The following is a 25,675-nucleotide window of genomic DNA, read 5'->3' as shown; positions in this document are numbered from 1 at the left end:
TATTTAAATGGCAGTTCAAGATTGCTGAAGGAGAAATATAAAGTCAGTGGAAAGTAAATGACATTTGGAGTCAAAGAGCACTATATCAGTGATTTAAATTCATTTCTCAACTTCGGTTTTCTTATCTTTAAAATGCGCACATCTCAGGGTTAAATCCAAGAAAAAACCTAAAGCACCCATTATATACTAGATGCATGTTAAAACTTAAGATCATTTTCTTTGCCAGGTGTCACTCTCTATTCTGCTTGGACAGGAAATATTATGATCACAGTTAACTTCTTACAGGTCTACTATATTTCAGCTACTTGGGTGCTATTCTGCATGTTACTTACTGTTGTCCTTGGACAGTTCTGTGAAAAGACTAAGAGGGCGGGTGAGAGAGCTGATGCCCAGGATTTGAAACGATGTGGTGAGTCAGATGGCAAAGACTGGTCTTGGAGCTCACATCTGTAGAAGTAGCCAGGGGTGCTCGGTTAAAAGGTGGCATCGCTTTGTATTTTAGAGACGTTATCACGTAAAAGTAAGACTATAGGCTTTGGAATCGTATAAACTCTGAATTTGATTGTGGATCTGGTAGAAATAGTGTGGGCCCTTGACCAGGTTATTAACCTCTCTGGACTATTATTTCCACATCTGTGAAATGAGGACAGGTCTTCCGTATAGCAGGGCTGCTGTTTCAATTAAACTCATAATGCCTTTTGTGCTCATTGGTTGCGTTTTAAACCCTCACTCAGGGCGAGTGCGTGCTTTCCTTGACTACATGGAGGAGCACAGGCAACAGGTGATACGCCAGAGGTAGAGCTTGCCCTACGAACTTGGGGATTGGCCCAGCCAGAGCTTTAAAGATCTTTCCCCAGGGGGCCCCAAGGCTCATGCTCTTGTATTATGTTATTGGTTCCCAGAGGAGGCACTGTTTTTGAAGCTAGAGCTGGAACTGTTGGTTAATGCATAATGTGCAGCTTCAGGCCTCAGAAGTTTGATTCTGCTTCTCACCCTATTGTGGAGATCCCTGAACACTGGGGCTGATCCTTCGTTTTGTATTAGGCTCTGCCAGATGGAGCCGTAGACCCAGCACGATCTATAAGGAGGTGGAAGGTACCAGTCCAGCCTTTGGAGGACTCTGGTTGTCAAGTTGAGGAGATAAGGCTTAGCACCTGAGAATGCCAGAGCTGGAGGGGGTCGCAGAGTTTACCTTATTTCACTCCTTCATTCTACAAATGAGGTTGGGGAGACCCAGGGAGAAAAAGGAACGTTCCCAAGGCCACTAACTCCAGTTGGCAGAGCAGGGAATTGAGCCTGTAATTTGTACTAAACTCGGTCATTTTCCTCTATAAGACAAACCGGGAAGAAGAAAAAAGCAATACTCAAACAACATCAAACGCTCAAGTTAGCAGGTACAAATTAAACTATTTGTATGTGCTTCCCATTGTATAGGGAGATTGGGGAGGTTGGCCCCCAACCCTTGTGCCTCAGGCTTTCCCCGGGATCTGTGAAGAGAGGCAGCAATTAGCCAAACACTAGCTTAGATGACACAGACTAGGGAGGAAATCAAATTTACCCAAATTTTGAGCATCCACCAAGGTGATCCCAGCATGTTCTTTCATAAATATCTTATTTAATCTTCAATTACTTCTGAAAACAACCCTTGAGGTAGGTTTATAACCCAATTTCCAAATGAGACTTGAACAGTGTAAACATATTTTCTAGGAACAGTTACTAAGTGGGAAAGAGAGGCGAAGTAATCTAAACCTGGGACATCAGATCAGTGCTACTTCCATTCTTCTTTTCAAGGGGAAACATGGCTTGGACACTGTCTGTCGGATCCTTACTGTGTGTGCGCTCCTTGTGCTCTGAAGTGTGTCAGAGATCCATGGGAAACCCAGCCCCTACCCTTGTGGAGTTCCTGGTCTGGTGGGAGAGATAAATAAGTAAATGGAACATTGTAATACAGTTTGCCAAATGCTTTGATAGCAGAATGCCTAGGGAAGTGAGAGCAAGACCATCTGTGAGTGTGTGTGTGTGTGTGTGTGTGTGTGTATGTATGTGCACGTGTGTGCATATGTACACACAAGGGAAAAGGAATGGAAAAGGAAGATCTAGCCGGCCTTCATGAGGGATGTGAAACTTGACCCAAATCCTGAAGGATGACTTAGAGGTGACAATGTAGAGAAAGGAGAAAGAGCAGCTGGAGGAATTAGTAGGGAATCCCATGAAGCGATGCAAATCAAGGGCCTTGTAGCTCAGCAAACACTGTTGGGGAATGTGGGGGGTGGGGTGCAGCACTCAGGGAACACTGCTTGGAGGAGGTGATCTGTGATCAGGAAGGTACCACCCAGGTACATGGTAGAAAAAAGCCACTGAGTCTGACCTTCATTCTTTGCTGTGGGCCACGGTGTGTTTGTAGGGTTAGAGACCCATGGTGCAGAGCCACCTTTGCCCTCACTGACTGAGAGCTGGGTAAAGGTTGGGTCACTTGATCAATTTATCAGTGTTTATGGAGCATTTACTCTGGGTGTTTCTGCAGCAGGAAGGATTTCAGGGACACATCACTGAGAGTCATGGGCACCTGAGTCAAATGGCTTTTGGTGGCCTCTGACACGGTCTCTCATTCAGCATTTACTCAGCGAATAATTTGGAGTGTTGCTCCATGGATCAGGGAGTGGGCTAGACTCCGGGGATTCCATGGTGAGCCAAACAGACATAGTTTATGCCCTCAGGGACTTACCATCTAGTGCGGGAGGAGTAACAGCACACCGCTGTTACTGTTCTCCAGAATCCGAGAGGGTGGGATCACTGATAACAGCAACAGCCCTAGACAAGAAGGATTTGACCTCCTTCTATTTAGATGGACGGAACGTAGAGTCAAAAGCAGCCCGGTGCTTTCTCTGTAGGGGTGCAGAGTTACAACCAAGAGTGGTACGCGTGTTTATAAAATATAATAAATGTCAGTGAAGAAAAGCTCTATGCTGTAAAGGCACAAAATAGGGAGTCCTGATCTGACCGTGAAGCTCAGGGAAGTGCCATTTGACCTGGGCCTGAGTAATGAAGACAGGAAGGCTCAGGCCAAGTCCATCAAATGGGAAAGGCCACTCCTGACTCCCCACCTAAATACCTTAGGTGACATAAAGAAAGATGAACACTCATCCACCCCCCCAAACCAAAGTCAGACTATCAATCTCCTGAAAGTATCTGAGAAGGGATGCTTATAACTTAAGGCCAATGAGCCTAGGTGGAACTACATTAGCTTCCCCAGCTGTCATGAGGTAGGATTACGCTCCATCCTTTTGCACCATTTGCCTTCCAAGATCGGAAACTCCTAATTTCTGTCAACTAGAAAAACTGGCAGTCGTCGGGTCTCCTGCATGGGCAACTTTAATAAGACAACTGGAGATGGCTTCTTCCTTCCTACGGGCGTTATACGTAATCTCAAAAGTCTACAGCTTTCAGAAAACAAATGGAAAAGACAGAAGGAGGGAGGTTTGGGAGGAGTGGAAGCAGGGCATTGACTTCTGAGCAGAGACGGCTCCTGAAGTCCAGCTCTGAGGGAGACATAAAGAGCCCTTGTCACAGTGCCTGTTGGGCATTTCAGCTCTTCAGAGTGTCAAAGAATCTGGCAGAAGAAGCCCTCAGAGGCCAGCAAAACAGTCGCAGGTAGATGTCTACTGTCAGTGGCGTCCTCAGTAAATGCTTAAAACGCCCTGTTCTCCAGATTTGTTTTTCAGCTGCTATTTGTGGAGTTTGCTGATTCCTGTGGTGTAAACGCTCCTGCCGTAGCCAATTTTCAAGCAACCAGCCTGACCCCATTGCATGTGGGATTGGGAAGAGAGACCCAGGAGAGGCCCTCTAGCCCCTCGAGGCTCGCTCTAGCACACCACTGTTACCGTTCTCCAGAATCCGAGAGGGTGGGATCACTGACAACAGCAACAGCCCTAGACAAGAAGGATTTGACCTCCTTCTAGATGGAGGGAACGTAGAGTCAAAAGCAGCCCGGTGCTTTCTCTGTAGGTCCAGATTGCTCTGTAGGATGCTCTCCTCGTTGAGAGCATGAGCAAAGAGGAAGAAGCAACATGAGGCCTTTGAAGGAAAAACACTCAAGTAAGGTAAAAGGAGCAGTATCATGAAAATTAGTTACTCCAACTGCAGAATAAGAATTTTAGGAAGCTGCCAGACAGCTGCAACAGGAAGAAGCGCGACCCCGGTGGGCTAGGATTACAAGTAACGGGGAGGGAGGGGTCAGGGTGAAAAGGCATCAGAGTCAGCTAGCTGGAAGGAGGATGAATGAGGTAGAGAAAGAAGGCCAGGACATGAGCTGTGTAATAGCAGAGTGAAACGTCCCTGGAAAATAGAATTACATCGCTATTGTGGAAGGTAGTTTAGGGTTTGCTCTCCCACAGTGCAAAATCAAGAAATGAAAACAGTGAGAGAGAAAATGAGGGCAACGGAGGACAGAAATGGGAGCTCTAAAGTGAGGATTATGGGGAAACACTGAGAAAGAAGCCTGAACCATTGAATAGAAGAAATACCTAAAGGAATGATCAAAGAGGATGTTCCCAAACTAGGAAGAACCTGCCTCTGTAAATCCAAAAGGCTCATCGTGTTGTGGGAAAAATAAAAGGAAAGAGATCCACGCTGTACTCATTTTGTCATTAATAAAATTCTAACATGATGGAAGGAAAATCTTCGACTATAACAGCATAAAAGAAGTTGCCTACAAAGGAAACAGACCAGGCTGGCCTCCCTCCATTTTCTCCTCCGTGACTTCAAATGTTAGAAGACAGTCTTCAGAGTTTTGAGGGGGAGAGGTCCCGGCCTGAGGATTATGCTTCTACAGGTAAAGATGGGAGAAGTGCCTTATGGGGATTTGCAGAGCAGAGAGCCAACTGAGGTGGGGCCGTAGGGGAAGAGTTCTGGGGGAGTGGGGAAGGTCAGGAATGAGGCAGAGGACTCTTCCCATATTTGTGATGGTTTGCCTTTAAGACTGTATGGGGTGCAAGTGTTATTTTTATTTTTATAAGGAGCATGTGGTTCTATTAAAAAAAAAAAAAAGATAAAAACCATAACCTAATAAGGTAGATCAGGAAGACATTAATTGCATCTTGTTAATGAGACATCCAGGCTGAGAGAGTGCTTCTGAAGGCTCCTGCTTGACAGGATTAGGTCCAGAATCCACATGTTTTGACTTCTGTTAAATATGCCACGGGCTTTGCCAGTTCCACCATATTGTCTCTTTGGAAGCTTACAGTCCAGCTGACGGATGGCCTGCATGTGGGTGGTGCCCTGGGAGCAGAGCAGATGGGAGAGGTGGATGATGGTGGGAAGCCATGTTGGTTTGTTCATTTCTTAATTTGGTCAACCAGCATTTCTTGAGTGTCCGGTATGTGTTGGGCACTGTGCTAGGCATGGGGATTTCAGGCATGAATCAAATGCCACCTATGTGTATTCTTCTGAGACTCAGAGTACTGCTGGTGAGGGAGAAAGACTAAACGCAGAGTTTTCCTTGGTCAAGGCCGGAGGTAGGGATAAGCACATACATTACGCAAAGCCTAAGCCCATCAGAATCATCTGGAGGGCTTGGGAAAGGCCAGAAGGCGGGACCCTACGCCTGGAGCTCTGATTCAGTAGGTGGAGCCCAAGAATTTGCACTTCTGCCACCAAACTCTGGGATTAGTTAAAAGAGTTCCCTGAGGCTTCCGGCTTAGGAAAAATTCATCCATCTTGCACATTTGGAGGGTAGAGAGGATGTATTCCTTGGGACTCATTTAGGTTCTGAGACACATCTAGCCAAGCAGGATTCCCCTGGTCCCTCAGAGAAATAATTCTGAAGGTCCACACTATCTAATTTGGACTGCCCCCATAGGTCTGTGGCTGTGCAGGGTAAAGTTAGAGTCTTGATTCTGGAAGAGCCCTCGCTCCTTTCATTGCTGAGCTAAGTATGGAGTAAGGGACTCCAAGTGGCCTGTGTAACAGTCACTGTGAATGGCAGAGCCAGGAGTAGAGGGCAAGTTCCCAGACGCCTACCCCCCGCCGCACTGTGTTCCTTTCCAACATCACCACCCTGCTTCTCACCCCTCTGTTTCCCTTAGACCTGCTGGGCAGTTATTTCCTTAGCAAGTTTGATTACTCCTATCCCCTGCCACCAGGTCCTGCAGGCAGCCACTGAAGGGTTAACTTTAGTTGGACCCAGAGCCCCGAGCCAAGTACAGTGTGTCCATTGTGCGCCCGCCCCCTCCGCCCCCTCCGCCCCCTCAGGAGGAGTCGCTGACTGCTGGAATGTGACAAGGCAGAAGGTTTTCACCTTGCCTCGTTGACTTTCCTCCTCTGTGAGTGTGCGAGTGGGTGCATGTGCTCACGCTCATGTGTTGGCAGGGGTGCACCACAACACAACTCTCAGTTGTCTCCCTGACTCACCAGAAAAGTGAACTGTGAATTTGGGTTGACCGGTATGTGCTGGGAGAAGGCAAAGGGAGAACAACAGCTTTGTGTGCTGGTGAAGTAAACAGACAGGTTAGGTTTCTTTGCTCTTCCCGTTTGAAGGCTTCTTTTTATTTTTTTAAGGTGAGGGGTGCATGTGGACATGGGGGGCTGGATAATAATCCTTAGCATGGACCTTGGATTTTGCAGAGGGCGCTCGGGCGGGCAGAGAGCTGTAGTTGGAGTCCTTAGAACCACAGGACTTGGAATAACTGTCAGGGGGCTAATTCATTTTCATTCAGAAAGAACTTGAAGTCCTTCAAGTACCCAATCCTGCACTGGGTGCTGAAGCGAATGTAAGAGCTGTGCAACCACAGTCGGTCTCAGCCTGAGCCTGAATTGCAATCGAGGAAGGAAAATAAGATTTGTGTACTCAAAACAGCAAGAAGACAATGCCAGACTAGTATTTAGTGGCAAGCTGTGCAGCCGGGTGCAGTGTAAGTGAGGCCAGGGAGCGAATGCTGTGGTCCAGAGTTTATAAAATGTTGCTATGGAGAAGTGAAGGCTTAGGCATGACCTTGAAATATGGGAAGGCTTGGGTCTGTTTGTTTGTTCCTTTGTGCAACAAACATTTGGTGAGGACCAACTTATGCCAGTTGTTGCATGGGTTGGTGGAAGGAGATACAGAAAAGATTCTATAAAAATACCAAGGTGGAAGAATTCTGTGTGTGTGATGCCACTGTGGAGACTGGTTTGATTTGAACAGGGAATGTGAGTTCCAATGAGCCCTAGGACTGGCTTCTTCAAGTGAGACCAGTGTGCAAAGTCTGGAAGTGATGTGTTCCTGAACACTGGGATGATTTGAAACTGCATTACTGTTTGATTTCTGGTATTTATCATGTCATACTCAGACTGGTCTGGTTCAGGTCCCCATGCAGCAAGAATTGAATTTCAGCTGAGCCTCCTCATGGTCCCCCTGCCTCTACTATCAGGTTCTATTAATCCATCCTTTACACTCCATGCTGGAATTATCTTATCTTCCTAAAGCACAGCTTTGATAGTGCCCCTTCCCTACATCCCTTAAATGGCTTCCCATTACCTGTAAGATAAAATCCAGCTCATTAGCATTGCATGCAAGGGTGTTCCTGATCCGGCTGTAACCTTTTATCTCCAGCTTTACCTTTCACCAGTCCCAATTTCGTACAGCATCTCCTGGCTGAACATCAACATTCTCTTTCCTGAGCATGACCCTGCAAGTTCCTGCCCCAGGCCTCGCCTCATGCTGTCCCTTGTGTCTTCCTTCTTCCCACTCTACCTGTTGAAGCTCCTGAAGGTCAAAGCCATTTTGTGCTCTCCTTGAAACCTTTCTGTGTGCTTTCCCATCGATTTATCTCTACTTTGCCCAAGGGGGAAACGTTTTCTCTTTCCTTTTGTTTCTCCTTTACTACAGGACATGTAATATCTGCTCTGTTTCAGTTATTTTCCAGATCTCTCTTCAAGAACACGAGCTCCCTAAGGAAAGAGATTGTATTTCCATTGTTATCTCAGGGTCTTGACTGGAGGAGCACTGAAAAACAGATTGTTGGATTTTCACTTTTTTTGGACCTCTTATGACTTGAGCTTTAAGTGTTGGAGCATGGTCTTCTACAAATTAGTTAATGATTTATACCATCAAACCTAAGGAACTCTTACAAGGGAATCTTTTTTTTAATGGGAGATACTGTCTTAATAATATGCCCATTTCACACTGCTATCCCTTCCTCTAAAGTTAGATTTCATCATCTTCTGTTTCATCACAGAACCTGCAAAAGACATTCAAAGTTCCAAATGGATTTAGTTTAGGAACTTTTAGTGGAGAACTTGCCTCACTTTTTCCCTGACACAAGGATAACTTCACAGGCTGTGCCAGGGAATTAAAATGTAACACTGAAGATTCCTGCCAGAGGAAGTAAACCACCAGACACGACCGCGAAAACATGGCTTGCAGTTTGGATGGATTTGGGGTACAAGCTGAGAAAGATCCATCGGACAATTGCTGCTTGATGAACAGGAACACTTTCTAAGGCATCCGGATGTCTCCTCCAACAGCTAGTATGGTCCTCAATGCCAAAATGAATGTTGACTTGCATACAACTTTTTAAAAATTATATAAAGTTTTGGGGAGGTGGGCATATCAGTCTAGATGAGACAAATGATCTTAAAAGTAAAAGAATCTTTCATTGTCATCGGGCCTCACTGCCCTCCCCTGCCCCTAAGTGGGGACTTGGTCCATTTGGAGCCTGGGGCACAGGTGGCTGTTCAGTCTTTGTGTGACAGATTCAGTGAAGATGCTCTTACTCTCACTCGGACAGCCTGTTCTCTTCTAGAAATGCTGCTTTCGTCAGGTTTTCCCCTAAGAGGATGCAGTTGTAAATGTGTCTTTCTGTAGGGCCGAGCAGTTTCCAGGAGCCGAGTACGTACCTGGGCGCCTCTGGGGAGCAGGTTCATGTTGAAACCCTGGCTGTCTTGCTGGCTAGCTTCCTTACAGGATGTCAGCTGAAAATGTCCTAATTCCAGAGGGAGAAAATACGTGCCCGGTCTCCAGGCTTCGTTTTTGGCTGTTCTGAATGTGTCTTTACAATTTTTGTTGGGCATTTTCTGGTGGGCACATGTGCTGGTTAATACCTTACGTTGCTGGGCTCCAAGGTAGAAACCAAAGGTGTGGGGTAATGTCTTCTGCTGGGAAACCTCAGAGTTTTGAGCCATTTAAGAAGGCTTGAGTGTGATCTTACCTGCAGCCTAAGGGTAGAAGGAGACAAAGCCTTGAAGTTTTGTGCGGCCTCAGGGCTCTCAATTTCCTCTTGAGAATGAGCATTGGGCTTCCTTTGGGGCTTTGAAAATGATGAGTCTGAAACTGGGAATAATGGGACATGGGGTGAGTAAGGATGAGGGATAGTTCAGCTGATCTTCTCATGGTCTGAAGAGAACCTGACTGATGTTTCTGGTTTCCTCTGGGAGGAAGGCAGAATCAAAGATTCCTGGGGGGTGGGGAGAGGTGGGGAGGCGCGGCGGGGAGAGCCATCCCTGACATTTCCAAAGGCCTGTGAAATGCTCCCTCTCTCCCTCTCTTTCTCTTTTTTGTTGTCGTGTAGACAGAATGCTACTTCGTTTAAGGACCAGAAAGGGAATTAAAACTGTCCTGGATGGCTATTTTTATCTAAATAATTGATCATGACGAAGTATCTTTTGTGTGGACAGAAACATTTTTAGCGATTGTTTTGCATTAATCACAGCATTTGAGGTGCTTTTCCACCGAACTCTTCATGTTTTCCTCTTTCAAGCCTGCATCTAAGCTTTGCATCTGTTTTAAGAAATAAAGATCATTTTGTGTAATTGAAATAATTTAGCATGAAAAATGATAAAGAAAGAATGGTCAGGAGGTTAGGTGAGTGTCCTTCCACCAAGATGACAGAGGGTTTCACCCTGACCGCTCGGGGGGGCGGGCGGGGGGGTGGTGTTGTGTTCAGTTTGCAAAGTGTTCTTCACATGTGAGGGGGAAGTGGTGCAAGAAGCCAGCCCAATGCCATTCCCACAGACCTGCCTCAACACTTCAGACTTCCCTTTCGTCATGGTTGGTTTTGATGGTGACTCAGCTCTCGCTGTGGTTTCAGTATAAAAACCTTCTAGCTTGGTATTGGGCTGGAGGACTGGCTTCTCCTCTCTTTATTCTTGGGCCCATAGCCATAAAAATTAACAATTCAACGAAGGGGTGTGTGTGTGTGTGTGTGTGTGTGTGTGTGTGTGTGTGTGTGTGTGTGTGTGTGTTTCCCTCACTGCCAATAGAATCCAATTTGGGGATATGCATGTTCTGTTTGATTTTTTTCCCATCACTTTTTTTTTTTTTCTGATGGCCGTAGATTAGAGGGAAGGGGCTTCTAGAACTTACATTGAGTTCCTTTTGAGGTCATTTTCCTTCCTGCCACGACTAATTAATGTCTCTGCTTCTCAGTTGCAGATCTGACCTCTTCTGAACACGTGGCCGTGTCTCCATCCCTGGGACTCTGAACCCAGCAGCTGGACCACTTTGTCCTTGGGATTTTGGACGACCTCTCTTCTCACCTTTCCCTTTTCCCCTCTTCCATCCCACCTCCTGAGAACTCCTGAAGACTGTAGGATTGTCATGGAGTCCAGGGAGATCTTAAGCAGCTCCCGGCAAAGGGGGGACGAGTCGGAATTCCTGCCTGTCTCCTCGGCCAAGCCCCCAACTGCTCCTGGCTGTGCAGGAGAACCTCTGCTCTCTGCTCCGGGAACTGGGAAGGGGATCCCAGTGGGCGGAGAACGCATGGAGCCAGAGGAGGAGGATGAACTGGGCTCAGGGCGGGATGTGGATTCCAACTCAAACGCAGACAGCGAGAAATGGGTTGCAGGAGATGGCCTGGAAGAACAGGAATTTTCTATCAAGGAGGCAAACTTCACAGAGGGGAGTCTGAAGCTGAAGATTCAGACCACCAAGCGGGCTAAGAAACCCCCAAAGAATCTGGAGAACTATATATGCCCACCTGAGATCAAGATCACCATAAAGCAATCTGGCGACCAGAAGGTGTCCCGTGCTGGGAAAAATAGCAAAGCCACGAAGGAGGAGGAAAGAAGCCACTCCAAAAAGAAGGTAGGGAGCCCTGTCTTGTAGGCTTTTTGTCTATTCATTTTTGCCATTCTCCCTCCAGCTGTTAAAGGTCTGTGTGCTTATTACTTATTTATTTTGGAATTATCAATCTCTTTGATGGAATACTTAGTGCCGTCTGGGAGAAATGCCTCTGATATCTTGGTATGGTGTCTAATTTATTATTATATCTTCTACCCCCCATGAAAATCAATAGCCTCTAGAATTATAATTCTGGAGCATTCCTATTTACTGTGTAGCCGCCAATTGACTGGGTCGGACCTGGCTAACCTGTGACAAGATATTTGCATCTTTTCGTAGAGTTAAGCGTGGGATGTGAAAAATTTTTGCTCAGTCATAACAGTCAAGAACCTATATAACCTCCTTTTGGTTTCAGTTACTGCTGTAAGTCTTTCTAAAATAGGCAAGTCACTCACTGGACTGAGGAAGCCATCTTCATAGGATTTAGGCTGCTAGAAGGCAAAAAGATCATTGCTCTGAAAACCAGTGGTGAGCCCTGGAGCTCAAGCTAGAGAAAGAAAAAGGGGCCAGTGACTGACCCTAATCTTTGTTTAACACAGTGTAGATTTTTTTAAGACTGGGCATTGAATGTACTCGGTTGTCATTTTCCTCCTAAAAGTCAAATAGGCAACAAGCAGCTCTATAGGTGGTGTCATTTGGTTGGGATTGAATGGGTCCAGGTTTCATCGTATTTGTATCACATCGTATTTCTATCACAGTGACCTCCCTTCTTGGGAGGGGTATGGCACTCAGCCGTGATAGCAGGGGATGGCCCTAGTCTGGGAAGTGTTTGTCCCTAAAACTCTCTGGGGCTGGTGAGTGCCTCTGAAAGGGGCCCTGTTGTTTTCAGAGGTTTTGGGTTCAGGGTGGTAAGAGTTCATCAGCGTCTTTGTAACTTTCCCCCCACATCTGATTCATTTGGGCTCTGGATATGATGGATTAGCTAAAAATAGCACATATGAATGACCCTCTCTCCTTTAGGACTCAGAGATAATCCATAACATTTATGTTTCTAGTGGTTTTTGAGCTTCTCAGTAGTCGCTCTCAATAGAACTCCTAGGAATCATGTCCTTTCTTTGGTGTGGGGCTTGTGTCCTTCCTCATGCTAAGTGTTTTGGCTGATATGTTGCATTTAAAATCCAAAGGCTTGGATAAGAAGAGATTTCCTAGGGTGACCAGTGCCTTTCAGTTCGTTCAGACTATCCCAGTTTTAAAACCCAAAGTCCTACATCCAGGGACCCCTTCAGTCTTGGGCAAGCCAGGACAGTCTTTCGTCTTATTTTGACATTTGGAACACGCAGTCATTTTTAGAAGATGGCTTGTTTTTACAGAACGTAGAGGTAGTGCTTTCCCTCTCCTGTCCTCATGACAAGTTGTGGTGGTTTCTGGGGTCTCTGTCATAAAACCAAAGGTTCTCTAGATGTTTGTGGAACCTTCTGAAATTCTTGAAAGAGAATGCAACAGTTCAAACTGGGCTCCACTTAGAAAGTGAGGCTTTGCTTTGGAGTCGGGTCTCTTCAGCTTTGAAAATGAGTATCTTTGTCTCTGGCCACTGAGATGGCCGGTTCTTTGTGTATTGTTGGATTTTTGTGTGGGTGGGCAGTCTCGAAAACTGTGGTAACTGTTTTCCCTCCATCCCCCTCACTGCCAGGACTTGAGCAACAGCCCACGGTTTGGGCTGTGCAAACTCAAACTCATTACCCTAGAAAGAGCTTCGTTGTCCTGATCAGATAGCACCTTACCTACAGCCACAGGGCTGTTCCCAAAGATAGCCTTCTGCCTGTTTGAATGCCCCAGAGTAAAATTCTGGATTTTGTGACATGGGGATGATTTCGAAGCTGCAGTGTGGTGCAATGGACCTCCATCCTCATATCTGAAATTCTCAGGCTTGTCGTCCTCACCCAAAAAGCCGGATGCCCTTTGTGTGCTTTACTGGAAAGAGGTGAAATCACTTCTTTGAATGTGTGACTTACCAAGTGTTTCTAAGTCTTAGGAATTGGAAAGGAGAGAAAGGAAGGGGAAGGACTGAAATTTAGCTCACAGTGCTGCGTTATGCTGACACTATAAAGGGAGGATCTATAAAAGTTTTAAATTCCTAAGAGCTTGCTTCACGCTGTACGTCTCCATCCTTCCTACCTTTATTTATGCCTGGAGCTGTTACTTTCCAGAAATGAATGCATGAAATTATCAGTACTGAGTTTTAATCACTTGATAGATGATAGAAACATTCCCTGATCTCTATGGGATTAGAGTGTTAACTTTATTACTCTGCAGAGTTCCTGTTGGTTTGAAAAGAGGGAGTTAGCCAAAGCTGAACTTGAGGTGAAGTAGGAACCTTGCTTACTGTTTCAGTGCTTGGAAGAATTCACTTATTCGTATGAACGTGAAATACGTGATCAGTAACTGGGGATGGGGGAAACGATGAGGATGGTATTTCGTAAGCAACAGATGAGTGTCTGACTCTAAAATCTAGTCTTCTGGATTTTTTTTTTTTTTTAAGTAAACTCTGCCCCCAACGTGGGGCTCGAACTCATGGCCCTGAGATCAAGAGTCTCATGCTCTACTGACTGAGCCAGCCAGGTGCCCCCCCTTTTTTTTTTAATAAGGCAAGCCACTCATTGAAGAAGTATGCATGGAGTGGCCCCTGGGACCCAGGTCCTACCTTGGGAGCGAGGAGGGAGGCTCTATTGAGCTGATCGTTGAGTTGGTAGAGATGCCCACTTGGGAGTCACCTGAATATTCGTGCCGACTGAGAGCAGGGGTCGGCAGACTATAGTCCGTGGGCCAAATCTAGCTCTTGGCCTGTTTTTGTATAGCCCGCAAGCAAAGAATGGTTGGAAAAAAATCAAACAAAGAATAATATTTTGTAACATGTGAAAATTATATGAAATTCAAATTTCAGTGTCCATAAATACAGTTTTATTGGACCAGAGCCACATCCATTTGTTTACATTTTGTCTGTGACTGCTTTTGCACTAAAACGGCAGAGTGGAGTGGTTGTGACAGAAACTGTATGTCCCACAAGACTCAAACTGTGTACTATCTGGCCTGTACCAAAAGGAAAAAAAAAAAAAAAATATATATATATATATATATATATATATATATATATATTTGTTGACCCTTGGTTTAGGGAAAGGACATAGAGTTTCAGGATAACAAGGATTTTGTTTGGTTTTGTTTTTAATGATTCCACCTCCAAACTTGGAGGCTGGGGGAAATTGGGTGCTACATCATTATGTGCTTTTTTTTTTTTTTTTTCAGACCCATTAATTTTGTTCAAGTCATTGTTTGACAGCCTCAGGCAAAGATAGCTCATATTGGATCCCAAATGATTTTCTTTTTCATTGGTTTTTGTAAAAAGCACACTCCTTAGGCTAATGATAGCATTCCTTACATACCACAGCTAGTGTTCTGCTAGGCTAACTGTATTTCTGTGTGTTCTGCTACTTTGGGGGGAAGGTGTATGCGTGTGGCATCCTCAAGAGCTTTATTCCAAGTTTCAAACCTAACACCAATCCTCCCAAACTGGAGACAGCCATTGTAGCTGTCCAGGCAACATGGCCCCTTGAGTGGTAGGATGGCAGGAGGGGACCCATGAAGATACCTCTTCACTGGCTCAGGGATGCATGGACTCTTTCTAACCAGGGGTCAGGTCACCTCTCTTCCATATGAAATTAGGATGGCCACAGAAAATGGAAGTGGGTTTATGGTGAATGCATTTACGTGAGGTGTAAGAGCAACATTTGGTGAGAAGTGGAGGCCGAGAAGAGCATTCGGAACATATTCCAGGACCTCAGAATTGTCCTTTGGATGGACCTGCTTTGCAGATGGACTCAGTAAAGGCAACTCCCTCCTTACATCGTTGCCTGTTAGGCTCAGCCAGGCAAGTGATGAAGTAACATGAGCTTCATGTACTTCCCTTCTAGGTCACTCAGTCCAAACAATAGAAAACATGAGACTGAATCTCTAGAAGCAAGTATAGCATGTGAGCATAGAATGTTCCAACAGTGACAGGTTTTTGAAAGGCTCTCAGGTGGGCAGAGCTTAGCAGCTCTCCTCTTTCCTGAGGACTTCCCGCGGGAGTCAGGGACTCCCACCCAGGTTCAACAGCATGAGAGGAAGAGGGGACTCTTAGACCGGCTCCCTTCAGTGACCCAGGCTGGGAAATGTGGGTGGGAATCTGCACCAACTGGCTTGGTGGCTTTGCATCTGGAGTATAACCTTGTTGAAGCCCCGGTTTCTTTATCTGTCAAATAGAGAAGATAATTTCCACATGATATAACTCATTGGAAGATTTTAGGAAAAATGGATAATCGACAGAGCACACATCATAATAAACAGTTTGGATCTATGGAGCTATGTGGCAGGCCCTCTGCTAGCTATTTTATATGGATTCATCTTCACTGTTAGTCCTTACAGCAGTCCTGCCAGGCAGATATTACCTACTTACGGATGAGGAAATTGAGGCTCATTTGCTTCAAAAAAGCAGGAACCCAAATGGGCAGGGTTGGTCTTTGAAGCCGGGTCTCTGTACACCAAACCTAAGGCTATATTCCAGTCCCAAAGTGACCACACTCTAAAAGACCTCTGGAAGGTAGGATATAAACACTGGGGCATTTCTTGCACATCTTCCATATAAGTTAGGGTGACAGGATCATCATCTGGTATATTGTCCTTAATTCCAAGTGTTCCAGGATGTTGGAGAGAAAATTCAAAGCCGCATGAGTTAAAGTTTTTTTTTTTTTTCCTTTGTTCTGCTTTTGACCAAAATACAACTTCTTTGGATTTAGTTTTCCCTTTTCCCAGCTTCATCAGGAGAACCTATTTCCTCCAACAGCAAGGACTTTAACCTTGTATCCACCAGTGGCCTGCTGTGGTCCTAGAAACATGCTCGGGATTTGTTCTTGGCAATCTCCCTACACCATCTTCATATGCCTATGGAAAGACTCTAGCATTCTGCTCTGAGCACTCCTAACCCTCTCTTAGGAAGTTCAGTGGGTCAGACATTCATTTACTTATTCTTTAAAGAGTACCTTTTCTGTGCCAAACACAAAGTATGGATGTAGATGGGAAGCGAGGTTGGCATCAGATTGCAGGGAGTGATGAATACCAAATAAATAAATAAGTGGGTTTGCATTTAAGTTGGTAAATAATGGGAATGCTCAGTGGGCTTTGAAGTGGATAAAGGGAAGTGTTGGGGGCCCAGGAAACATAATGACAGTGATTCAGGGCAGAGAAACTAAAAAGGGGAGCCTTTAGGTAATACAGATGTCAGTGAGGGTTCTCCATTTTTTCCATGGGGTGCTGAGAGGCACATTTCTCTCTTGACTCTCTGTGGTGATAGCAGTTTGGTGTATTAGGTAGTTGGAAGGGGGTGTGGGGCAGGGGAAGAAGGTAGCTCAGAATGCCTGATATCTGACTGCGATACCCATCCTCTCCTCCCCTCTGGCCCTGGGCACCCAGCAAAGAGCCTTCCGTCCTCTTTGTGACTCAGGTGTCCCTCCCTTGCCATCATTTTGCCCAACAGCCTCTCTGGTCACTCCGATGTACATCACTTGACTGTGGGCTTGCCCTCCCTTCTTCCAGGGATGAGAAGGTGGTGTTTCCAACTCTTCTTCCCCCCACAATACCCTCAACCTGATAGGAGAGCAGGTCTTGCCAGCTTTTCTTCACAAGAGACTGAATTTACCCTCTGATTAATTTTACGTTTTCTCTCTATAGATTTTTTTTTTTTTTTTTTAAGGAGCACATTCCTATTTAGTCATCAGAGTGCCTGAAAATTTTCGTTCCTGATAGGTTTCTCCCTAGTTATTTTATGGCTAAAGCTGCATGAGGGGTGGTGAATGACCCTCTCCACAAAGTATCTGTCTCCAAGGGGCAACAGGGGACATTTGACACCTGGAGCTGAAGGTGTGGGGGATAGAACACTGGACTTGGGGATGGGAGCCCTGGACACTAGCTCTGTTTCTGTCACTAACAGTTTCAGCAAGATTGATTCACCTTCCGGGATCTCAGGGTCTGTATGTTAAAAAAAAAAAAAAAAAAATAGAAAAGAAAAAAAGAATGAACCCAAACCAGCTTTTGACCTCTGCAGCCTTATATCTGTTTAAAAACTGGAAACTTTAAGAGCCATTCTGCTAGATGGGGCAAGTCTTTAACAAAACTAGTTACTATAAACAAAATTTTTGACCTCTCTTTGGACCCGCTGTTCCATCATCAGATTATTTCCTTTCTGCCCCAGTGTCAAAAGGCTCACGATCGTGGGAGCAAGTGTCGGAGTTGAGTTTAGAAAGTGGTGAGATTTACCAAACGTGGGTTCCATGACGATATTCTGGGAAACTTTGGTTCTTCCTTCCCTTCTTGTATTTTTCTTTTTTTCCTCTGTATTTGGGATTCTCTGGGGGTTTAAAGCACCATGCTGGCTCTTTTCCTCTTGGCTGTGATATTCCTTTGGTAGTCGGTCTCACTTTGGACATCCCCAAGGAACATTCTTTGGTGAACGCCATGCTATTGCAGAGAAACTGGCAGAGTCATTAGTGGGGAAACTGTGTTCTGTTCTGATGAAGAGCCATTCATTCCCTGAAGTAAGGAATGAGGGATCTGTTAGCAAGAGTCCCTGCCCCGAGAGTGGATTAGAGGTCGGATCCCCTGTATTTTGGACCGGGTTCTCTCTGTTGGTGGAGGAAGAGTCTAACCAGGGCTCTGTATGACCTGAGGCAAGTTACTTAACCTCTTGAAATGAGGTCCCAATTGTGTGAAAATCAGGGATAATAGCAGCACACCTCCTCCTCCTTGGAAGAGCCTGTGGGCACTTAGCCCAGCCTCTCACTCAGTGTGCCTTACTCTCACTGGGCTAGCATCCACCTCATTTGGGCCACCCAGAGGACCTTCCTCTGCGCAGACACAGCTGGCCCACGGTGACCCGCAGTGGTGCCGGGCTCCTGGGGGGGGGGGGTCATCTCAGAAGCTCCTGTGTCTCTAGGCTGGTCCTGCTTTTGTTGTGTTACAGGCTGTGTTGAATTGTGTTCACTGGCTGGCAGTCTCCTTTCTGATGCCCCACAAGCATCAGCTAGGAGAGCAGATCACCAGTGGGTTGGGTCTTTTTTTTTTTTTTCTTTTTTCTTTTTTTGTTGGTGGTGGGGATTGCTATAGGGATTTATTTAGAGATGGTTCAAAGGTCTTTCGTCTCTGCGGTTCTTTATCTGCTGAACCAGGATTGCTGCTGAGCTCAAAGCTTGACTCAAAATGAAAGTGTTAAAGCGGTGTCCTAAGAATGACCAAGTGGGGTTCAGTGGGCGCTGCCTTCTCCCCTGGCCATGTTTCCAGCTTTTGCAAAGTCTCCCCCCTTCTCTGTCACTGCGATTTCATGTCCTCAGAAAGTTCTCTCAGAGCTGCTTTTCCGGTTGATGTTCAGTTTCACTGCCTTTTTTTTATTTTTAATAAAAGGCAAGAGAAACAATCCCTTTTGGCTCTGCTCTACCCCGTCCTTTGGTTCTTCTGATTGCTGCAACTTTAAGTTCAAACGTCCTGCCTTCAAAGCACTGCCATGCAGGACATCCCAGGCCATCCCAGAATGTCCCCTGCCTGCCTGCCTTGTGCGTGAGACACAAGTGGCTTTGGTCAGGAAGTCATTGGGCCTGGGCGAGGGCATAGGCTGAGAGCCTGGGGATGTGGCAGGGAGGTTCTCAGAGCCAGGACCCCCGGCCTTGGTTCAGGCTCCTGCCTGCGTTATATATAGAAAACAAACAGCACGAGCCAATGAAGTCTCATGTTGTTTGGGGGGTTTCTTTATTCACAATAAACTAAACATTCAGTGTGATCATTTGCACATGGCCAAACTGCTTTGAGGAAGGGGTTTCAACGGGGATGGTCTTTGGGGTGACCTGACTTGGAAGGTGGCTGTTGAGGCTCTGGGAACCCCCCAACCCTGCACCCCCCGAAGAGGAACCAGTGGCCAGAGGGTGAGGTTGCCAGAGGGGAGGGCAGAAGTTCAGTGGAGCCGGTCCCCGGGAGGCATACAGACAGACACAGCACGCAAACACCCACATGGACTCCCTGTCATACCCAGCGTGTGCCAGAGTCTGAATTATATGTCCTGGCTGGTGAAGCGGTGAGCCCTCCGTGCAAGTTGAGGCCACTGTCTGAGCGTGTCAGAACATGGCAACCAGAGCTGTGTGTCGTGGACAGGTTTGGGCTACAGACGTTCTAGGGCTCCTTCCAGCTTTCCATCGTATTCCAGGGAACTTGCCCTCTGAAGGTGAGGGGCCTCCCTGTATACCTGAAGTGTGCTTTTCTCTCTGAAGTCCCAGGTTTGCTTTTTTTTCTTCCTGCCTACCCCTCCCTCCCCCGGGTCGACTTCCCTCACCTCCCCACCAGCCTATGACCTCACCAGGGGAAACAATGGAAGCCTTTATTTGCTCTGAAAAGTCCAGGCAGTTCCCATCTTGCTACCTGGCCCGTGAGGCCGTTTGATAACCATCATTAGTATCAAATGCAGATTGCTTCATTGTATTTCCTAGACCTTGTTTATTGTGTTTTTCCCCAGACCATCTTCTTTGCCTCCTACAAGTTTCTAGCCAGCCTCACAGTGGGGGAATCAGAAGTAGGGAAGGGGGAGAGAATACTGGAAGGGAGACAGACAGGCAGCAGCTCTGTCCCTCAAGGTGCACCACCCCGCCTGGCTGATAAGAGGTCTTCATTTGCAAATACAAACGTGCCCAGGAGTGTGGGAAGCTTTTTGCGCCGAGCCAGTTGGTTCATTTGCTTAGTGTTGTGAATGGGAGCTCAGCTCAGGATTTGTAGTATTTTTCCTGACAGACTGGACCCCCCAGAGAACCACCCAAAGGGAATGGTTTCTCATGGGGATCATTGGTGTAGCTAAAGGGAATTTCTTTTTGACATATAATAGGAATTTCCATGTTTCCATCCCTGTCCTTTTTAAGGAGCGAGGAGGTGAAAACCAATGTATGTGAGTGTGTGGCTCTTCCTTGTACCTTAGGTTCTGAACTTCCCTGTCTTCCTACCAGATGGCTGCCATTGAATGGATGGCAGGTCAGCATCATGCTGGCATTTGAATGCTGGCGGGCCGTGAAGGAAACCAAGATTGGGAGATCCAGAAAGGGTCTGAGACTTGGGGTTAAATCCATTGAGGAGGACATAGGCCGGAATTTGGCACCAGCTCAGGGAGCAGGGGAAGGCTGAGCACAGAAGTTGTAGGTCAGAAGAAAAGAAAGGTCCGTGGTTGGGTCACCCTTCCAGAATCACGGAATTCACTGAGAATCAGAAGAGCCTCTGAATAATTCCATTCAACATCCCTCCTAAACAAACAAAAGATACCTCCTAAAATCCCTCATGGACAGTTATTTGGCAGATGCTCAGTGGCCCTCAGGGAGGAGACTTGGTATCTCTTGAGGCAGTCTTGGCTTTAGGAGAGCTCTTTCTTATGTTGCACCGAAGTCATCCTTTTATTTTATTTTTATTTATTTATTTTTAAAGATTTTATTTATTTATTTGAGAGAGAGAATGAGATAGAGAGAGCATGAGAGGGGGGAGGGTCCGAGGGAGAAGCAGACTCACTGCTGAGCAGGGAGCCCGATGCGGGACTCGATCCCGGGACTCCAGGACCATGACCTGAGCTGAAGGCAGTCGCTTAACCAACTGAGCCACCCAGGCGCCCCGAAGTCATCCTTTTAAAGCTTAACTATTTCCAGTCCCTGAAACTATTTCTTGGAGTTCATGGTTTCCCGGTGCCAAACCACCTTGGTTCCTCTGCTAGGAATGCTGGTTTGTCATTGTTTCTCCTAAAAGGCATAGATGGGGAGGTGGGCACTCACAGAACAGAGTACAGGACCCAGGACCAGGAGGTGGTCTGCCCTTGCAGAACGCCAGGGGATTGTGACCTTCTCTGCTCTAAGCACACTACCTCTATTAACAGGACCCTGGGCTATCCAAGCTTTTTGGCAGCTTCATCATTGTTGGTGTTCACCGAACTCAAGGTCAAGGAAACTCTCCAATTTAATTTTGCTTTATGCTCTTCTTGCTGGTCTAAATCATCACATCCTACATTCAGTGGATTTTTTGGACCAAAATTCAGGTGTTTGCATTGTTTTTATTCTCATCTCTTTGAGCAGAGTTCTAGACAGAGAAGTGAATCAAATGATAGTGATGATGGTCTTATGTGGGTCTGTGGACTCCAGAAGAATCACAGAAATAAGGCAACTTTGAAATGTAGTTGGGCATCTCACGCAGAATTCCTCTTCTATGCTTTCTCTAATGGGATGTCTCTAGACCACTCTCCACCATCTGCGAATAGCCTTCTTGGATCTAACAGACAGGGTTGTTAAAGGTATTCTGTCAAAGGTAAAGCATTTTCTTCCAGCTCTTGTATAAGCTCTCTGAGGACAGGCATTGTATCTTTTAATATCATATTCACTTATTTTATTTCCCCAGCCCGGATGTTAAACACATTCATGTTAGCTCTGTGCCAATGAAGATAATTCTATGGAAGACACTCTTTTCTATCAAAACACCTTCTCCCTAGTTAGCCTTGTATATTTTGCTTTGGTGCCTTGGAAACATCTGGAATCTTTCGTCATGTTGCCTTTTTTTGTGCACTCATCCTGATATACTGTAGCAGAGCTGAGACATCTAAATTCTACACGAATCTACAGAGTCGTATGGTGTATTCAGCCTAAGTGCTGTGTGGGGTATAGAAAGACCTTATTAGAAAGAATTGATCTCAGGGCATTTAGGGAAAAACCTAGGGCAGTTTAATAAACTGTCAAACTGTCAAAATATCTGTTGCAGATAGAACATAGTATGAAAAATTGGTAGCAACCATTACACCTGCCCAGCACCTTTACAAAGTGTTCACATCTGCTCAACTGTTGCCTCTTTCTGGTTTGTTCTTAGGATAGTTCCGTGAAGTAGCTATTGTTCCTCTCTGTTTTATAGATTGAGGAAGGGACTTGGAGGGTTTTCAAACGGCTTGCCCCGAGGTTACAGGTAATTACCAGGGGGGTGTGGGGGTGAGGGGAGCCTCAGACCCTCATCGGAGCCTCAGACCCTCATCGGACCCTCAGGTCTCCTGGTTTCCAGCAGCAGGGAGCAATCGTTGAAAGATGCACTCTAGCTGGTTCTGCTGAGACATCCTCCAGGAGAAAATCACTGAGTCTTATGCCATCCACCTGCTTGTTCCTGCTGCCCACCCCTGGCCTAGGCTGTGAATGAACCTGGGCATTGTGGCATCTTCCCAGAGACTCACAGCCCCTTTCTCGACTGCCCACCACTGTCTCCCCACTGGAAGACACTCGGCAGGGCACCCCGGCAGTGAGGTGTGGTAGAAAGTGATGGCTGGCAGCATGGCACAGGGCTGTGGGAAAATAGGTTCCCCTGTGACTCAGTCGAGAAGCTGTTTACCGTGCACTCAAAAGTGTCCTGGCTCAGACCGAAAATGCGGGATGCACAAAGAGCCCCTCCAAAACAAGACTCCGAGAGCACTTTCTGGCCTAAGAAAGGAAAGGAGGTTGACTACCCCATACCAGTGTTTCTGGGTCCGAAACCCTGTTCGGCCTTTAATGAATGAATCCCCGTTTTCTCATATTGAAAGTGGGATTAATACTGTCCCTCTTCCTTCCACATCGCTCTGAAGATAATCTGAGCAAATGCTTCTGAAATGTTTAAAAGTGCAGGGGAAATCCGAGGTGCTCTTCTGTGGAGCCGCCCTATAGTCGATTCCGAACAAACTATAGTCCCTAATTAAACTTTTTCCATGGCTTCCTCCCATAGCCCCTCTGTGCCTGGCCTCTTTCTTCCCCTGCTCTGAACAAAGCCCCCAGACACGGCCGTGATGAACAGCAGCTGCGGGTTGGACGCGGTCAGCAGCCTGGTCCAGATACCCGCCACATGGTGTAATTGCCCTTTGTGAAATTCTGGGGTGAGAGGTCAGCCCCCTTTGCCCATCTTTGTCACTTCGCAGTCATCTGTATCCTGGTAGCAGTTGTGTTATCCCAGGATCCTTCCCGGACCCCCTCCCCTCGCGCCCCCCCCCCCCCCCCCCGGAGCCCAGGAAAAAACCATCTGCTGAGTTGGCTTTCAGAAGATTTTTTTTTTTTTTAAATACCAATTTCCCTTTGTTCCGAGGCAACCTCCAATCAGAGCTGGGGTCTGCTGGGTTTGGCGAAAGGCTGGTATTGTGTTTCGTGCTCCCGGAGGAAAGGTTGTCCACTTGCTTTTCTCTTTGATTCGATTCCCTGCCATTCTGCTGGGGAGTCAGGGGTTGCAGCTGCCGCCGTCAGCTGTAAATAGGGGACCCCCTTGTTTAAGAACCTACATGTTAATCCTCTGGCGGGGGAGGGAAAAAAAAAACCAACAAAAAACAATAACAAAACAGACAACCACAATGAAAACCAGCTCTCACAGACGTCTTTCTTCCTGCCCCTGCCTCATCTCGTAAGTCACGCGAGATCCTACTAGGTGCTCAACCTCGGGCCTTGCTGTCGCTGAGGTTTTCTTGATGAGTTTTTGGTGTCTAGCCTCTTCTGTTTCCTGATTTCTTGCTGAAGAATATGAACTGCCCAGGAGCGGCAGAGGAGAGTTGTTCTTTGATGGAAAACCTGAATGACAGAGAAAGGCCATTGGCGGTGTGGGGTGCTTCTGGGGCCTAACAGTGCCTACCGTTTTGGTACTTGGAGTAGCTGGGAACTTTGTCAAGCATTTGACACATATTGTCTACTAAGTCCTCCCCCTAACCACAGTGGAGATGTTATTAGTGCCGTTTTACAGATGTATGCAATGAGGCACAGAGACCTCCGAGTCGCTTGCCTCAGGTCTGAGTCAGGAAGCCGTGATCCCAGCTTGCCCATCCTCTGCGCTGCAAGGCGGGTGGCCCATGGCCGCTCACACAGGGCTTGGGTGGACTGAGCTTAGCGCGGGCGCCGGAGGTCCTCACCTTCAGAGCCTGCCTTCCAGAACACCTGTGGGCGAGGTGCTTTCTCAAAGCTTCCATTTCTCTGTCTGTAACACCGGAACCGCAATAACTAGATGCCAGGGAACCCAGGGAGAATGGGACAAGTCTCGTGAAAGCTATGTAAAGCTCTTCAGTCTCTGAAGCTAGGGCTTGCTTTTACCCTCTACCCTCTTTTTCTATCACATTCCACAAAATGGGTAAAAGATTTAGGAGATGCTCTGACACATCCTCTCGAAGTTATCCTGCAGATCTGGCTCCTGCCCTCCCTGTGCTCACTCCCATCTTTACTCACGGGCCTCTGCTAGGCGTTGGCCCTTTACAAACACAGGGGTGTGTTTTGCTCCTTTATGGTGATAAGAAGAGGGGTCAGCAAGTGACCACGTGATGAATTCCATACATTGGTGAAAATCCCTGAAATCCAGAAGGCCGTTTTGAAACATGCCATCTCCTCTGTCTTCTTCCTGTTGGGCTGGGACTATGACCCAGAGCACCGGAGGGGCCTCCAGGTTCCCCTAGAAATGGAGTATAAAATAAAACCAACACGAGAGAGAGCAAAAGGCAGGGGGGAGGCTAAAGGTTTCTGTTTTGCTTCCTCCTGAGGATACAGAATTTTCCTGGATAACTTAAAATATGTGCATGTGTCTGTATCGATTTTAGTATCTTAAAATATATTGTAGGCTCCTATTAATGTAGATTATAAAAACTGTAGCAAGTTAACGGAGCAATATACTCATCTGGGCTCTGGAAACTAATAGACTCCTTGCTCAGCAGCTTACTCTATGAAATGAGGTAATTTTTATTAAATGTTCTCTCCTTTACTTTCCACTACAGTCCAGGAGTGAACACAAATCTCAGCTGGAGGAATTAGAAGACCGGGTGAGGGAGGTGGTAAGCCCACAGACTGGCCAGACAGTGGGCCAGGGGTCAAGAGGAATTGTCCCTTCGCTCAGCTCTGCCAGCTGACTCGGGCTGCATACTGGGTTCACTGGGGGCCCGTTCTAGCATGGTGTCAGCCAAGGCTGCAGATCCCAGGGTTGTGAGAGCAGGAGGGGCAGGAAGAAGTAGGAAAGGGAAAATGTTGACTCCAGAACCGTGGGCTCTAACAGAGTCACAGAGCGAGGATGAGCGCCCCTGCTGATGGTGACTGCCCCACTTAACTCACTCTCTTCCTTCTGCATCACTGAGCCATTCACTAATGGATGCATTCATTCATCACCGGTACTTCCTCAATAACTACCTATTGCATACCAAGCACTATTGTGGTGCTATAACTGGGCATTATCTCTTAAATGTCCCAAGGGGGTTAATGTTGTCTGCCTGACTTGCAAGCTCTGTCTAAGTAGAAAATAAGACAGATAAGCTTCTCCATGTTATCTCCACCAGGAAGAAGGGTGCCAAAATTCTCAAAAAATACCTTGTAGTTGATGGGTTCTTTGATAGAGTGACAGGGGCAGTCTGTGACTAATTAAAAAAGAAAACAAGAAACGCTATGTGAGATGAGCTGTGAGTTGAAGGTGTCCATTCTAGTAGACACATGTGGCTTTATGGTATTGATGTCTTTAATCAATGGGATGTCCTTGGGATTGTCAGCATAGAAAGAGGAAGCGAGAATAGCAAGGGTGGCTGGAAACCTG

General features: G+C 46.6%; 1 protein-coding gene across 2 annotated transcripts in view; it reads left to right on the top strand.

Moving 5' to 3' along the window:
• SETBP1 (SET binding protein 1) overlaps positions 1 to 25,675 on the top strand; it is a 356,530-nt gene that overhangs the window by 9,440 nt on the left and 321,415 nt on the right. For both annotated transcript variants that reach the window (XM_028098411.2, XM_088019447.1), the window contains exon 2: positions 10,400 to 11,056. In XM_028098411.2, the coding sequence (XP_027954212.1) occupies positions 10,571 to 11,056 (486 nt within the window). In that variant the 5' untranslated portion in view covers positions 10,400 to 10,570. The remainder of the gene's footprint in view (positions 1 to 10,399; positions 11,057 to 25,675) is intronic.

The sequence above is a fragment of the Eumetopias jubatus genome, unplaced genomic scaffold (assembly GCF_037043125.1).
Source record: "Eumetopias jubatus isolate StellerSeaLion01/CBP00866 unplaced genomic scaffold, mEumJub1_p1.0 scaffold_16, whole genome shotgun sequence".
Lineage (NCBI taxonomy): Eukaryota > Metazoa > Chordata > Mammalia > Carnivora > Otariidae > Eumetopias > Eumetopias jubatus.
The sequence above is the reverse complement of the archived record's forward strand: the minus strand, read 5'-3'. Positions and strand labels throughout refer to the sequence as shown.